At 32.7% G+C, this 16,833-nt stretch overlaps 1 protein-coding gene across 2 annotated transcripts; it reads right to left on the bottom strand.

The window, feature by feature from the left end:
- Window positions 1–982: 982 nt before the first annotated feature.
- Window positions 983–15,155, bottom strand: LOC120329358 (galactose-3-O-sulfotransferase 2-like). 2 transcript variants are annotated; one of them, XM_078118597.1, is made up of 9 exons: window positions 14,978–15,155; window positions 9,649–9,766; window positions 8,710–8,810; window positions 8,425–8,542; window positions 6,088–6,217; window positions 5,857–5,962; window positions 5,294–5,442; window positions 2,727–2,919; window positions 983–2,453 (listed from the first exon to the last, which is right to left on the bottom strand). In XM_078118597.1, the coding sequence occupies exons 1-9, from the start codon at window positions 15,038–15,040 to the stop codon at window positions 2,058–2,060; spliced, it is 1,374 nt and encodes a 457-aa protein (XP_077974723.1). In that variant the 5' UTR covers window positions 15,041–15,155; the 3' UTR covers window positions 983–2,057. The 2 variants fall into 2 exon arrangements, with proteins under 2 accessions (XP_077974723.1, XP_077974724.1); XM_078118598.1 differs by lacking the exon at window positions 14,978–15,155 and adding an exon at window positions 10,471–10,666.
- Window positions 15,156–16,833: the final 1,678 nt, after the last annotated feature.

Raw genomic sequence — 16,833 nt, 5'->3', positions numbered from 1 at the left:
ATATTTGGGATTCACAATAACTACATATGTCAGATGCAAGACAAAAATACAGAAGGGAATCTCTTCGTCTAATTCTAACGACACATTCGCCAAGATGAAATCTTTCTCTACCAACAGAAATATAAGGCTTAACACTGAAATCAAGACTCTAAAAGCCCACACAGCCTTGACCTGGTGCATCCTTCTGGACGGGTGTGGATGCTAGACGCTGACAAAAGACTTGATGCAGCAGAAATGTGGTATATCGAAAGAATTATGAGAATATTACGGACGAAAAAATGTCGAGCGAAGAAGGAATGGAAATGGCCGGGTACAGAATCTAATTGAAAAACCTAATTAAAACCATCAGGGAGTGACAACTAAAATAATTTGGGTACATTACCAGAGCAGATGGGATAGAAAAGCAAATACTATGTTGAAAGATTCGTGGTGTCAAAAGCAGAGGAAGACAACGCACAAAATACAACGAGGGTCTGAATAACTACGCAACGAGGAAAGAATCCCTTAACAGTCAACTGAGAACAGATTGATATAGAAGGCCACCATCGCCTATAACTGCAACAGATTTGGCACATGAAGAAAACAGGACAGAAGTTTACTAGAATTAGAGATCCAAACTATTGAATCGGCCAGACTGTTCTTGGACATGATAAATTGTCTTTTCTCAGAGCTGAAAAATACGAATAAAGAATATAGCTTAGACAGCTAACACAAAAGAAATATTATTTAATGACATTAATAAAGAATACTTTCATTATATCAAAACATTCGTCGCAAACCTTGCGTGAGCATCATTCTGCAAAACCAAAATAAAAATTTCAATTGAGAATCCGTCGGTTTTTTCATTAAGTACTAGATCTACTTTCATTTAACGATGGTTATAAAATAATTTGTGGTGGCTTTTAAGAATTTTTTTGTGCTGGTTTTGAACTCAAATTGAAACTAACTCAATAAAAACAGTCCCCAGCATCAACTCGCAACATTGATTTCTAGCAAGCATTTTATTCAAACAAGCAAAATCACAAACATAAAAATAAGACCATATTGGCACTTTGCACATTATAATTTAAAACTCATAAAATCTCATCATTCAAAGATTTCAGATTGAAACTGTGCCATAGACGGAACTTACACCTATGGACAGTACCAGATATATTTTACAAATTCACAAAATTGAAATGTTCTTAAAATTAATACGTTACAATTTATACTGACAATAAAGGAAATGAATCACAAAAACTTACTCGATTTATTCATCATGACAATTGAAAAAAAAACATATATTCATATAAGTAAATGCAAATACAGTGCAGAATAGATTTTTCATGAGCAAGTATACAATTTTGTGATATCCCACTATAATGAGTTATATATTTTTTGTAATACTTTAATTTTCAGATAAATCGAAAACTAAATATAATTTTTTTTCGTGATTTGATACACATGTTGAATTTCAGTGTCAACGTGTTAGAGATATCAGAAATATTTGTTAAAAAAATATTTAATTAATTTCTATTAAATGCTTTCGGTTAAAACGAAGTACAGTATTATAGTTTGTTAATTAAAATCCGAGTAAGTATAAATTGGTCGTAAAATAGATCCATTTCAATTGTTTATCAATAAAGGAATTCTAGAAAGTCAGACTTCTCTATTCTAATATGAATTTTTTTCCCCAGTTTTTTAAATTTGTAATAAAGTGATAATCCAAAATATCCGATTAAAAAAAGGCACAACCTCAAGTCATGTCTAAAGCAATAAGGGCCTCGGTAGGCATAATTTGTTTTTTGGAACGGATGAACGTACCTGCAAACCGGTGACTTGAAATCAGAAAACAGGTCATAGTCCGTAATCCTAAAGTCCAAATTGTTGGACTTGTTTAAAAAAGAGATTGCTCGTCCAAAGTCATTATGCCATAATTGATGTTCTTCGTTATGAGGTCAGACCTGCAAAGCGCATTTTCAGGCATTTCGTACAATTTCACATTGTTTTTTACCCTATTATAAATATCAATCAATTGAGTTTAAATTTGCTATAGATTGGAATTTATTCAGAACATTTCACGTGCTTTGTAAAGCACCTTCTGCAACTTTCTTGAACAAATCGTTTCGTTCGTTCTCCTGTTGTTCTGTTAGATGTGTAATAGAAGAATACATTTTATCTCTGAGTCTTTCACCATAAACTGTTTCTGATGCAGCTAAATTTCTACAAAAAGGTGAAGGTTTCTTTCGAAGTTTTGCTCCTAAAATCCAAGGCTTTTTCTTGAATGGTTGATACGAATCGATGCATAAATCTTCAGCCTCTTTCTGCTTTTTCTCAAAAACTTCTAAATCGTCCGACATTCTTTCTTTTCCATAAGCATCAACTTTTTTCCAAAATGTCTTATTAAAATAGTCATATAATCTGGTATCAGCTTTATTCCAATTTAATATTTTCTGGGCGAGGTCTGGGTTTACCTACAATAAGTTAATAAAATATATGTTAAAGAATATTAAAAAAAAAACTTGGCATAAATATTTTCAAATTTGCTCAAATTGAAAAGGTCAAGTCGATTACTGTTCAATACCATAATATTTTATATGTTGAAGGGTATCGGTTACATTGAATATAAATTTAGAACTAAAATTGAAACTGAATTTGATGCTGAGTACAATGTCGGTTCCATAATGCTCAAATAAAATAATAAGTTTCAAAAACACACCATATGCAATAATAAATCTTATTATTACCTCCGTTTTAGCATCGTCTGTTCTCATCTTGAATTTGATATAAATAATATCATCCCAATCCCAACATAATAAATGTTTCATCATTATAAGTGACTCGTCAAAGAAGTCAGTTAGTAAAACAAGAGTGAATGTGTTGTCCATTTCTTGAATTTTAGAGTCTATAAAAGCTGTATCATCGTTGCTGACATCGTAACTGTTAACATGAAAAAAGTGTGATAATATCATGAAAAGCTCCCATGCTCATTATCTGCATTTAACGTAGCCTAAATCGATCAGGGTTTGACATTATGCTGGTGTACTAGTAGGTAAAATTGTATGTTCGAATTCTTCGTAGTCAGAAATCAAAACTATGAACTTTTTGAAGTCGTGTTATTATTTTCTGATTTTAAGCTGCTAAACCTTATAGTAGTCAAATAGTTGAATATGCAATCGAGGTAAAAAAAATTTTAATTTTGAAATTGGGAGTCGCCGCTGTGTCCCTGAAATAATGAGTTGGAGTCGAATACAGTAGAACTGGGATATACATCTATGTTATCAACTTTGGGTAATCTTTGAGGTTTTAGAAAACAACTATTTTTGTTTATTTGTGAGCTTCAAATTGAAACAATTTTTAACGTTTGTTCTTAACGCAACGATACTGCTTTGTATATTCAGTTGAGGTGTGTTCATTTTAAATTCCTAGAAGACTCCAATCTTATATTATAATCGCATGCCTTCGGCTATATCACAGCTTACAATATGCAATTTTGTGTTGACGCGTGATTCTTTATCTGCCAAATTTCATTTCAATTATACCATTCGACAACCACTTCACTCAAACGTGATTTTAGACTAATTTTGTTTTAGGCGAAATAATGACGGATTGCAAAATATTTAAATCACATCACAAGAAGGGCTCGTATGTGATACTTAACTTTTCGAGCATGTTGTACTTCACATAAGAACTCGATTGCCATGTATTAAATCGAAATAAAATGAAGCCAAATTACCTAATTACTTTGTTGAACAAAAAATAAAAATAAACTATAGATAATGAGGTATCAGATTTTATCTAGCAAACAAAACATAATTCGTCACGCTAATAACCGAATTGCGTAAGTCATTTTTGGCCATTTTGAGTTTTTTATAAAATAGGGATTTATGTAATGCTGCGCACCTGTCTGTCAACTCAGATTTTATTTTAAGAATTCCGAAACCCATAAAAATGGAGATTTAGTATGACATGAACATTTGTGCAATTGTTTCGTCATAATGAATTATCATTGTTACCGCCGGACTACTGTGACGTCACAAAGGCAAAATAACCTCGGCTAAGTATTTTCGAGTTTTTGCATCCCGGATTCTAGCTTAGCGCGTATTAATTTGAATTTATACTACAGTATAGGAAGGCGTGCACTTGTGATATTCACTGTCCTAGTCCAATTCACCTTGGTTGGCTTTTATATTGGGTGCATTGCTGTTTTATTCTTTATATTTAATCTTGGTCTTATTTCGGTGGGTGTGCAGAACGTGTTATATTGATGAAATAGATATTTTTAAACATAAAAAATAATGTAATTGAAACTTATTAGCTATTTTGGGGATTAGACAATGCAGGTACTGGGAATTACATTCGTCCTTAGAATGTTTAGTATTCAGGACTGGTGCATACAGTAAAGTTGCAAAATTGCATATGTCCCCAAGTCATAGACACATTTCTGCCTAAGTCACAATACGCCATTATGACGTCACTTAACTGCGTCATACAAATTGACTTAAATCCGGCTACGATCAAAAAATTGAACCATGGCAAATTATTGACTCTCAATGGCATAACAATATCGTTAGGAAGTTTTTTACGTTTTTCTCAAAACTGCTAAAAATGACTTACGCAATTCGGTTATTAGCGTGACGATATGAAGATGAATGTCCAATTTAGGGCACAATATTGAAGACTAGAAAGGTTGGTTACGAGATTCAAAAACTTCAACTGTTTTATTGCGATAGTTCAGCAAATTTCTTAAATTTAAAAAGAAAAATTCGAGATTGCTCTTTCGTAAAATAAACAACGCAACTTATCTTATTTGGAAACGGCTACATATATTTGTTATTTTATTTCTTTATTCTTTTTTATATTCAAATGTTCTTGTTGCATTTTCTATTTTATACTGCCAAAAAATCTGCAAATATCTTTATTTTATGGGAATAATTTTGAGCATTTTATGACTTGAATATTTTTAATGGGACCTAAACTTATCAGGAGGAAAGTATACAAGGTGTGGTCGGATTCGGTTGGGAATTGGGCCTGAGCAAATAAAACTCATTCCAAATCTTTGCCTCTGTGAAACAGATGGAGCCTAGTTTGCCAAAGATTATTAGTGTCATTTTTTTTCTTGTTTTACCTTTGAGATCTACATGTTTCATAGGTTGAAGGTTTGTTTATTATATCATGCTTCTGCCGCCAAATAAACTCAGTTAGAATTCTGTGAAAAATTGGTTCTGCCTGTCATGCTTCCACAAATAAATTATTATTTATGATTTTATATGTCTCAATTTTCGATAGCAGTAATTTAAATTAAAAATTGTACCCGATGTCGAAGAACATGTGATTTTTGGCTCTGAAGTACCAGTCAGTCTTTTTGTTGTAATATTTTCCTGGATTGTCATAAAACATATTCAACCTCAATGCGGTGTTTGCTTCAACACCTTCCAGCCAGTCGATGAAAGGTAGTTGATCCTAAATAAAAAAAATATTTGGATTAAGTTTAGTAGGAAAGAAAAAATAAAGTTTGGTAACATATAGCCCTAATTATTTAACAAAACTAAATTAGATGTTTTGACAAAACGTCACTTTAGGTGATACTGTTTTAACTTCAAGTATATTACAACCAAGATAGATCCAACTATTGGCATTGGAAGTAGAGGTGTGCGAATCTCATTCAATCTTCTCCGAATTTAAGCGAATTTAAAGTGGTAAAAGCGGCGTTGAAGTGGCGTATTAGCATATTTCCACGAAAGTGACGTATTTTGATTGTGTTTATATTCTTCAAATTTACTATTATTAAATAAAATGATAATGTTTTTGAACATTGTGGTCATGCAAGTTCAATATATATACTTGATAATTGAAATTTCAAAATTACGATCGAACCTGAAAGAACCCGAATACTGATTCGACATTGTCTACTGGTGATCTGATAATCGTGATATATCTTGTATCGTCATGCATGAAATCTCTCAACTTTTCAATATTGAATCTAATTATTAGAAATAAAAATATATTTACAATAAAATTAAACAAAAACAAAACTTATGAAGTTTAATGTGTATTTCAATTATATATATAAAAGTATTTTTTGGTTACTGAAATCATTTGCCTGACCTGAAATGGTGTCCTAAAATATTATATTTTGGGAGTGATGGATCAATCAATCGTTTATCAATATAGGCCGGATATCCTCCCAGTTCCCAATGATCCTTCAGAGGAAGACCTACCGTGAGATTATGAGTATCTGAAAAAAGTTAACATAAAAAATTATTCTTGTATTTTTCAAAGGTTTCTCCAAGTGCCGTTTCAAGTATTTTGTGGCGACGAAGCTTCCGCAAAACCATGGCCGCTATGGCAAAACCACGGCGACTGATTTTTTAGCTGCCACAAACCAATGGCAAGATGCCGGTACCACGGCAGCAAATTGAAAACTAATGGCGGGTAAAATTTTGCTGCCGCAATCAAGGCATGTCGGCTGTGATGGCAGGGTGCCCTGGGCTGTGATGCCCCTGATAGTGACAAATATTGGGGAAGTTGGAACATTTATGGATACAGTTTTGATGGATTTGGGTTAGGTTTCAGGTTTAAGTATATATAATTCTGCATGATAAACTAAAATCTGGTATGTGACTTTGTTAATATACGGGTAATACTGATTACTGAATAGCACCATCAAACCATGGCAAAAGACGCCGCGGTTCGTTTGTGGCAGGAGCTGCCATGAAGTGGTAAGAACTGCGACTCAATTTTTCCGAGGCGCAGTTCTTACCACTTCATGGCAGCTCCTGCCACGAACGAACCGCGGCAGCTCTTGCCATGGTTTTATAGCGCTATCCAGTATTCAGTAATCAGTATTAACGGTATATTCACAAATTAGTGTACCAGATTTTAATTGATCATGTGGAACTATATCTACTTAAACCCTAACCCTAACCCCAAATCAATCAAAACTGTATCCATAAGAAAAACGTTCCAACTTACCCAATATTTGTCACCATTATGGACAGCCCTGTCTTTACGACCCACCTGCCGCGGTTACGGCAGCAAAATTTTACCTGCCATTGGTTTTCAATTTGCTGCCGCGGTAACGGCAGCTCGACATTGGTTTGTGGCAGCTAAAAAGTCAGTTGCCATGAGTTTGGCCGTAGCGGCCATGGTAATGAAATACCGCCATGGTTTTGCGGCAGCTGCAGATGCCACAGAATACTTAAAACTGCACTTGATTTTTCCGCTGTCGCTTACGATATGACGCTTCGATTGAATCAATTACTTGTCTATCCATGTTATTTAATATCAAGTGTAACTTAGGCTCATGTTCAAAATAAATTTTATTTATATTATTTAAATGCTGGGAATTCAAAATGACGTTGATCGTTCATTTCATGCGTCATTCTGCGTTCATTTCACAAACAATGTGAAGAGATTAAAACATAACGACGCACAAGTTCAAAGTTGACGTAATAAAATGAATCATCTGAAGTCGTGATAAGTGAATTACGGTTAGGTGTTTACGGCGTAACTAATGTTAACACATCTAATTTCAAAAGTAGTTTTATTTAATAAAAAAGGTATTTTCAAATGCTGAGCAGGATATTTTGAAGGTCACATTCTCATTTTGCTAGACACATAATATTTAAAAAATGTGTCGATATAAATATACCGCCCACAGAATAGCATATAAACAAATTATCGGAAGACGTAAAATATTAACATACCAACTGACGAAGTGATCTTGATCTTAGCACACAGGCAGCATATACGAATCACACATATAGTACGTGGCATATTTTTGATAATAATAAAAGTAAATTTCCGAGAACAGACACCGATACGAATTAAATTAAACCTTCGGGGCACCTTTGTAATCTTATTTATCATATTTTATTGTCATCTGCGAATAGCAGAAATTTTTGGGGATATCTACGCTTTTAAACATCTAAAAGTTGTTATTCTAGACTGGCATTTTAGGTCAGCTTCTGGATTTTAATCGAGCAATCGTCATTAATTTTGTAAAATAGATGATAACGCATCTTGAAATATCGTTGTTGAAATTAACTTTAATCAGGTATTCCAACTTCAAATTTACTTCAGTTTCACTTAAATATATTTATCTTTTGGCTCTGGTCTTTTCATGGATATTATTGGATACTGGCATAACTGAAAGCTCAAGTTTGGCTTCACTTTTACCTTTTTTGAACGTAAAAGATTTATCAAATTAGCTTAAGTAATTCCTATCTGGAAACTAGTGTGTCCAATTTTACACTGAACTATTATTAAAAATTGTGCGTGATTTCAAGGAGACATGAATATGGCTTTGTAATATTCAGACTGCAAAGAGAACAGTATATAACTAACATCATTTTATCGTGTGGAATAAATGTGCTAAGTGCACTCAGTAATAAATATCCGCGATATTAGTTATCACAAATTAAAATAATTATATATAATTACCTGCAAATCTCAGCATAATATTTGACATCGTCGAACTTCCAGTTTTATGAGTTTTCAAGAAAGCAACATTCCTGGAAGGAACGCTACAAGCATCCGGTACTTTACGAAAATTTGATATCTGTAACAGTTTGGATAAATTTAACTTTTAAACTTCTAATTAACATAAAGTAAAGTAATCTTAGCTAAGTATAACATTATTGACTGCGTTTTTTTTTTGGTTTTTAAGCATCTGATCAAGCACACGATAAGAAGTAAAATTATCTACAATATTCGTAAAAACATTACCCGATCTGACCGATGTCCGACATAATCATTAGACCTTTCTTCTCTGAAAATAGGTCCAACATAATCATCAGCGCTCCTTGTATATCTGCCAGCTCGAAGTCCTGGAATAAATCAATAGAATTAGAAATGTTAATATTAAATTTTTTGACACAATTTAAAAATAATAACAACAGAAATTAGGTCGATAGATTAAAAAAGATTATAAAGATTTTTCAAGCAAAAAAATGTTTCTGTGTCGATACATTTGGAGAAGGAACAGGGACTCATATTCAAAGATAATAAACACCATTATAGTTACTGACACTTTTTAGCTTATTCAAAACGTCAAATAAAATAAAAATACAATTGAGTCTGTTGTAAGATACACTTTATAGTTTAGGTTGAATTCGAACAGAAAGTAACAGTTCGATAGCAGTGGTTATTATTTAAATTTTTACTCGTCAACTCATACTTGAGTAGTCTAACTTAGAACCCAAGATTTCGAGCTTTTAAAAACTTAAATCTGTCAATATGAGTTCTGAAATAAGACATGAAGCTAAAATTTTCCATTAGGTGAAACAGCGTTCTTCATAGTTGATAGTTGTTTGTTTGTTGAATATAAATACCGGCATCAAGATGCGAAAATTTTTAGAATTCTGGAAATTTCTTCTATACATTCTTGTCAAAATATATCAACATAAATACTCAGCATACCTGACCTTATCACTCGAAAATGCGACGCTAGGTATTTTAGATACCTAAAACGTCATCAAGTCAATTTAACCTAAGGGCAGCGTTACACAGACGGAGGTTACGTGATATACAAGGATTGCAAATCGTGACTTAAAACACATAATAAACCGGTTTTACTAAATTTTACATTTGTCTTTTCATTTTGCTTCTTATTTAGTTTTTATTCTATTTCTAACAATTAAATTAAAAAAAAATCAAAAATGATACCTGAGCCAGGATGGTTGAATGTCCATAATATATACGCACATAACACTATCAGTGTTAATTTGAAAAATGGAGGCAACTTTCGTCCCCGAAGCATGTTTGCGCTGTATTGCAATCGCCCCTGGAATAAACAAATATGAGTTTTAATAAGTTTTTTAATTCGGCATCCCACTGACAAAACTTATTTTGAGGAGAAATTCCATAAAATCGATAACTTAATGCTGTAACAATTTGACACGAAATGGGCAATTGTTAGAATGTACAATAAAACAATAACAAGTACTTCAATAAATTCGTTCATTTCAAAATGCTCCAAGGCAAATAACAAGCTAATTAAAGTGGAAGAGCAAAAACAGACGCTCAGCTTCACGACTACAACCTATAAACTACATAACAAAAGGATAATCCCAGTTTTAAACTTCTAAAACTGCTTTCTCTATTCAAACACTGACATTGCAATATGTTAACATGTTCAATGAATTGTTACAGTAAAATTGACGGGTTAACTATCATGTGCCCAACGGAATGTGTTGGTCGAATGATGTCTTTATCGTAGATTAGAACAATTTAACTCTTGGCCAGTTCATGTACACTCCATTTTCGAGAGAAAAGATAGAATATTCTAAACCAGAACAAATTAAGTATTTTCAAATTATGTACCTCCCAACCACCTGCTCAGATATTTTCACGGGCATAAATAACGAAATATGTCATAAATACAAGCATAACAATATTAAATATATAAATGGAAAATATATTCAAATTTCTTAATTTCAATGAAATTATAAACATTTTTGAAGTGACTATAAGAATGCATAAACATACCCCAAGTTTTTATATCAAACTGTAGGCAGTAACTGTAGTCTGATAATTTCAAATTGTAACGTTAGCTTCAGACGTCAAAGCAAGCTTGTTGCCAATACATACAAAGGATTGATTATGCCGTTAGTTTTTATTAATTTATTTGAGTGCAGTTTTTCAGGCACAGATTAATAGTCGGCTGAAAATATAACCAAGTTTAAATTGAATCAAACTTTGTAATATACAGAGATGCTCCGGAAGCATTCAGGTTACAGATCTATAGGACCTCAAGACTCATAGCCACTCCCCCAATAAACTGGGTAGACGATGCTGGATAGAAAAAGATTATAATTTTTGCTATACGCATAGCAGCAGCATAGCCACTCGTATAATATTCTTTATGTACAAAAGCATGCTATGAGAATACTCCTGAAGTATGCGCACCAAGATGTCGCATAACCTGAACACTAACCTGGTTCAAAACCTGAGTTCAGGTTGTGCGCCATCTTGGTGCGCATACTTCAGGAGGTCCTAATGTAATTTACAAGATTCGCTCAAATAGAAGAATTTTTACGCCATTATTTTCTACTGAAGAATATAATTTTGAGCAAGTTTAATTTGGCATATAACAACATCCATATTCATTGTTGCTACGTCGCAAAAAGGCCATTATACCAAGTAATTTCGTCTACTCGCAGACGACTTCGTAATGTCTGCGTCGATCTCCGTTGAATTTAATCATGATATAAGCTTACATCTATGATATGACTAATATCTTCTCGCCTACCTTGACTGATACATTTGGAACCGATAACGATCAAATTACGAGAAAAAAGTATGTAAACCTTGCTCTCCAAATCGTATAACTTTATTTTGAGCGGAGTGTGAAAAGAAACTTTGTTACCGGTACACCGTGATTTTAAGACTTTTATAAACTGGGCTTTACATTCTGACAATTTTTCTGAATTGGTCCATATCGATGCACATTATCGACAGAAATATGGTTGATGAAAACGCACCATGATAGGTTTGATTTCTCAGTCGAGAGATCAAGAATATTTAAAATCATCAGAAATGTAAAAATAAAATTTTGAATTGGATAAGAAGTCATAATGCTAAGGCAAATAAATTATGACTGTGAAAATTTACTGTTTGATTCATCATCGAAATCAGATCAGTCGAAAATAGCGAGAAAGCAAATATAACAAAAACCCGATAAACTAATTTTGAATTGCAATTGGGAGAAAAATAATTAGATAAACATCAATAAATCCAGTAAGTAACAAAGAATCAAAAACATCCTAAAACGACATATATATTTCTTAGTAATACTCTTTTCTAACATGTTTTTTCAATATTCCCAATCTCCTATCAGATCTTTCAAAATGTATATTTAATAAAAAGTTGCTGACAATCAATTTTTTACTTTTATGTCACCTGTAATCTAATCTACTTTAAAACTTGACACAATGCGACTCGCATATTTTACCTCTAACCTCAACACAAGTAATATGAGCCCGGAGCGAATACTTGCTCACATAAGTTTCTAATTAGAGTTCTCCCAGACGTCTACCAATTTCTAAGCCTCTGAACACATCGATAACATCAACTTGAGAAACTGCCTTCACGAAAAAATTAAGTCACTTTAATTGGCAGCGTTGAACGACGTTTTCAATCTTTGAAAATGACCCTGGGCAAGTTGTAAATTGTAGGCTTTAAAACGACACACTGTTACTTATAATAAAATAAGACTGTAATTTTGCTGTTAATCAATTAAATAACTGTTCAAGCAAACATGACTATGAATGGAGCACGACGTTGAACGCGATTAGCTTGTCGCTATAATACTAATCTAGGATAAATGCAAAATATTCGCTATTACCCTGCTATGCCATTCGAATGGCTAATATTTTTTAAGTAAAATTCATATATATAATAATTAATTACCTTTAATAGTTTTTCTATAGTAAAATTATTGACTAATTGTTTTATTATGAAGTTAGAGCTAAAACGTGGTGACACGTACCAAGTAATACTGTTATAAAATCTGGTATGTTGGAGAAATTAGAAAGTAATTATTAAATTTGCTTTCTCAGAATATTTCTACGGAATCTCTAGTGAATCAAAGTATTTGTATTGACGTAAACTTAAAATTCATACAATATTATGTTGAATCGATAATTTCGGATACAAGTCTAAATTTGCGTATTGTCCCATTTCTTTAAATACCGGTATACTGGATATATTATATATATTACAGGGTTATAATTAAAAATAGTAATAATTACTAAAAGCGTTAGTGATAATTTTTTTTTTCAGATTATGCTCATCATCATTTACGAATACAATTTAATATCATCCCCGTGCGTAATCTGAACTCAATGTAACATTGTCACCCCAAAAGTGAAGTCTCCAACTTGTGTAATTCTATAAAAACGGAATTTTGTTAAATCAAGCGCATTGGGTTGTGGACTAAAACACATAAAGAAGATATTTGATTGTGTAGGACATGTAGATCAAAACTAGAGTGAAGGTACTGGAAAAACAAGTTGCTGCTTGTCTATCAAAAGGGTATCTGACCAAAATCTAGAAATGAAACAAGAAAAATGTCTTCCAAATATGGCACGAACGAAATGACTCTATGTGAGATTCGAACGTTATAAAAAGTATTAAGTACAGCTAGAAAACAGTGAATAGATTGAATGAAGTAATTTAGCCTAATTTATGAATTAATCAAGAGACCTCAATATTGCGAGACAGAAAAAGGATTTGGGATGTGCAGGGTAGATTTAAAATCAGGATCCAAAGATATATAGTTTACAGAAAAACATATCTTCACTGCCATCTCAACCAATATCACAATGCCTTTACAAAACCTTAAATTTTGTTCAGCCTAGATAAATATATATATATCGTGTATCAACCTGTAAAATGTATTTAGTAGTTACTTCTAAGTAGTCATTCTATAGTTTATGCCATTAGAAACAAAATAAATTTCAATCCAATAGAACTAAAACTCCTAAAATATAAGTGGAATTCTTAGGCGGCAATCAATTTGTTCTAACATATACCAGTTATTAAAATAACTTCATACACTTTCTATAAGACTTCTAAATCTCTTTTAATGTCTTTGGTTCGTAATATTAGGTAAAAATACTTGTACTATTATACCAACGTCGGTATTGTAATCGGATGCCAGTATGTCATAAAATAGTTTAGTAAAACATAGCCCAGATGTGGTTGTTTATCAGTAGTTATGTCGTGGCCGCGCACTCTTCTCGTTTTTAGTAGTTTATATGCAATCATTTCGATGTCAGTAGGACTACATTGATAGAACTATATATATGTATATAATACAACGTTCGCATACTACCCGAATCTGTTTGTGAACGCTGCAAACTACATACTTTTGCCTAAGCATCGATGCTGCATGGTTTGATAAATATTTTGCAATAAATGCAAATGTTGATTATATTCTTATACGTGTGACAGCTTGATCTCCCAATATTTGACAGATCCATCGGCTTTGCCGTGAAAAAATTCGCTTCGCATTGGTTTATTTAGAGTAAATAAAGTACGCTCCCCAACCACCCGGTTGTGAAATATTAGCTCTGTGGTGCCTCTATATACCGTGAAAATGGGACAAGGCAACATAACTATGAAATTCATAACAATAGTGAATAGTCGGAATATATATTCGAGATCTCTTTAGTTTTATTATAAACTACTAGAAGCAAGTAAAGTACACGGTATATAGTCGCGAACAAAGTATCTTATCGTGTTATTTAAAACTAGAAATTTCGTTTATAATATATATATCCCAATACAACGCCGTTGAAATGTTGTAAGAAATCTTTAATGTAACCGGTGAGCTTAATAAAAATAAAATGATAGTCTCAATTCAGGAAGAAGAATTAATAATATAATATTCGCTTGCTCTGGTGATGGACGAAGATATGCTGTAATTTTGAATTATACACGTTTATAATTTTATTGGGGTATAATTGATGAGAATGCGGAAGTTCTTGTTTGGCAATTAAATTTGGGCGTGTGGACAAAATTACTGTTTATACTGTACGTCGTAGCGTGTCGCAATTATAAATCACATTATCGCCTCAGGGCGGATGACCTATCGTGTTCTGTCGACGATGAACGAAACGACAGCCTAAACCTGAAACAATCTAGTTATTTCACACAGAAGCAAATGTGCAACACAGTGTAAACTCCATTATAAACACCATATTTAGTTACACCGCATTCATTTCTTCAATTTATCGATCGAAAATTAATTGGTACTAATACCGAAAACTGTAGAATAGGCTCTTACAAAAAGTGTAAAAATACGATTACAGCTTGAGTTTTCAGTTAAAAATCAAACGCTGAAAAGTTTAAAAATAAGGTATTGAAAATGCACGCTGAGATTGGATCTTAGATTTGCTCTGCAAAGCGTCCATTGTCGCAAATGGTGATAAATCTGGCCTGACGAATAGGAAGCCCACATCATTTCGAAATTCATTAATTAAAAACTCACCTTGTTAAGTTTTCCTGAATTTTCAGAAGTTTGTAGCAATGTGTTGGCACCTGTGATCGGCATTATTTTCCACAAATATTTTCAATTTTTCCTTCTGATTCAACCCATGCGATGTGTTGCAATCGCTCACTTGAAATTATATTTATTGAACACGGGTTGTTCTAGTAGTATTTCATATCTGTTTCAAAGTATTTGGTTATAATTTCAGTTTAAAATTAAGATAACTACAGTTTTGTAATTCATCATTACTAATTTCCACAGTTTTGTAAAAAAAAAACGTTTACAGCTTCTTTCTTCTGTGTAACATTATTTTTAAGAAAACCTGCTTGGCAACTTATACTGCAACACCAATTAAAAGGCAACTTTCAAGCATATATGCTTTCAAATTATAGTGATTAGCTGGATTGAACTGATAATCAGGCTTTTGACTACACTATTATAAATTGTTCTGTTCTGATAGTAAGTAAGTCACATCGGTGCCAAGCGAAGCAAGAAATGATAAAGATTCAGTTTGAAAACGATCCCAATGTTGTCCGATTCTATTTTATAACAATTTCCTCGACAAAATCGTTACTGTATACTGTACATGCAAACAATGTAAAACCGTGAGTCATAAAAATAGCGTGCTTTTATCGCAATTATAATAATATGCTGATATTACCTCAGGCTGCTTGTTTCGAAATTCTCGAAACTTTGAATTTCGTAGGAATCGGCCGAATATTTTAGTTTTTTCGTTTTCGTGACAATGCCCCTTTCGATCAAAACTTATTTTTGTCGTATATCTTATTTATTTGAATAAATCAAACTTTCTTGTGTTCCGATCCCAAATTATAACTTTGAGTCAATTTATCGTCAATATCTTTGAGCATAATTTCAAATTTCTTCAAACCGTCTTTCATATTTCTTACTCTGTTTGAACACTAGAATTTCAGAAGCCAAACGGTTCCATATACACTATTCACTTACTCACAACGAAACTCATTGATTAAAATGTCATCCGATAGGTGTTGCCGTTTTACAATATGCTACCATTTCACCATCCATCCCAAGTACCTCGAGGGTGTTTATTGTTTATTACTCTCTAATCCAGATACTTGCGCAACAGCGCATAACTAATGACAAGAGATAACGAGAATGAACTTGTAAGGCAACATGTTACCCAATATATCACACTTTTGGGACAGATTCAGACCTTGAAGAACAAAGCCTCGCGTTCAAGTTTTTAACAGCAAAATTATGTAAGAAAACACTAGACTTCGTATAAAAACGTGTAATTTGTTAAAATTGCTGGTAATCCGTTTTGACTAACGCAGGTTTTTGAAACATTTTTGGTCGACAGTAATAGTTATTCGAAAAACGCAACCGATAGCCTACTCTTATGCGATACTGTGGTAAAAAAAAAAGATCGGCTAGCACGATTCATCACAGTTCGACAATTAGCCATTCTTTAGTCTTATTTTTGTTTACTAAAATACAAATTGGTATATTTAAACCAATTATTATCATGCTTGGTAAATGCTACAGTATACTTTAGTAGTCAAACTATATATATATACATAATTTCAAAATTTTAACGGAACTTGTGTAGGCTACTACATGAGAGTTTTGAACATATTTTGTGTCAGAATGATGCTAGGAACGCGATAAAATGAAGGTGAAGGAATAGAATGGAAATTCAAGCCGTAATTTTTGAGCCAACTGGTATAGTGATTATAACATTTGTCAAATCTACTAAATAAACATGAACACTAATATATATATATAAGCATACACGCGAAAAATATACAACATATGGCTATATATATATACCTAGTATTTCAAACTTCAAAGAGGGCAATGTAGATTAGTCGGATTAA

This window comes from Styela clava, chromosome 12 (genome assembly GCF_964204865.1).
Source record: "Styela clava chromosome 12, kaStyClav1.hap1.2, whole genome shotgun sequence".
In the NCBI taxonomy this organism is placed as follows: domain Eukaryota; kingdom Metazoa; phylum Chordata; class Ascidiacea; order Stolidobranchia; family Styelidae; genus Styela; species Styela clava.
Note: the sequence above shows the minus strand (reverse complement) of the source record. Positions and strands in the feature narration are given on the sequence as shown.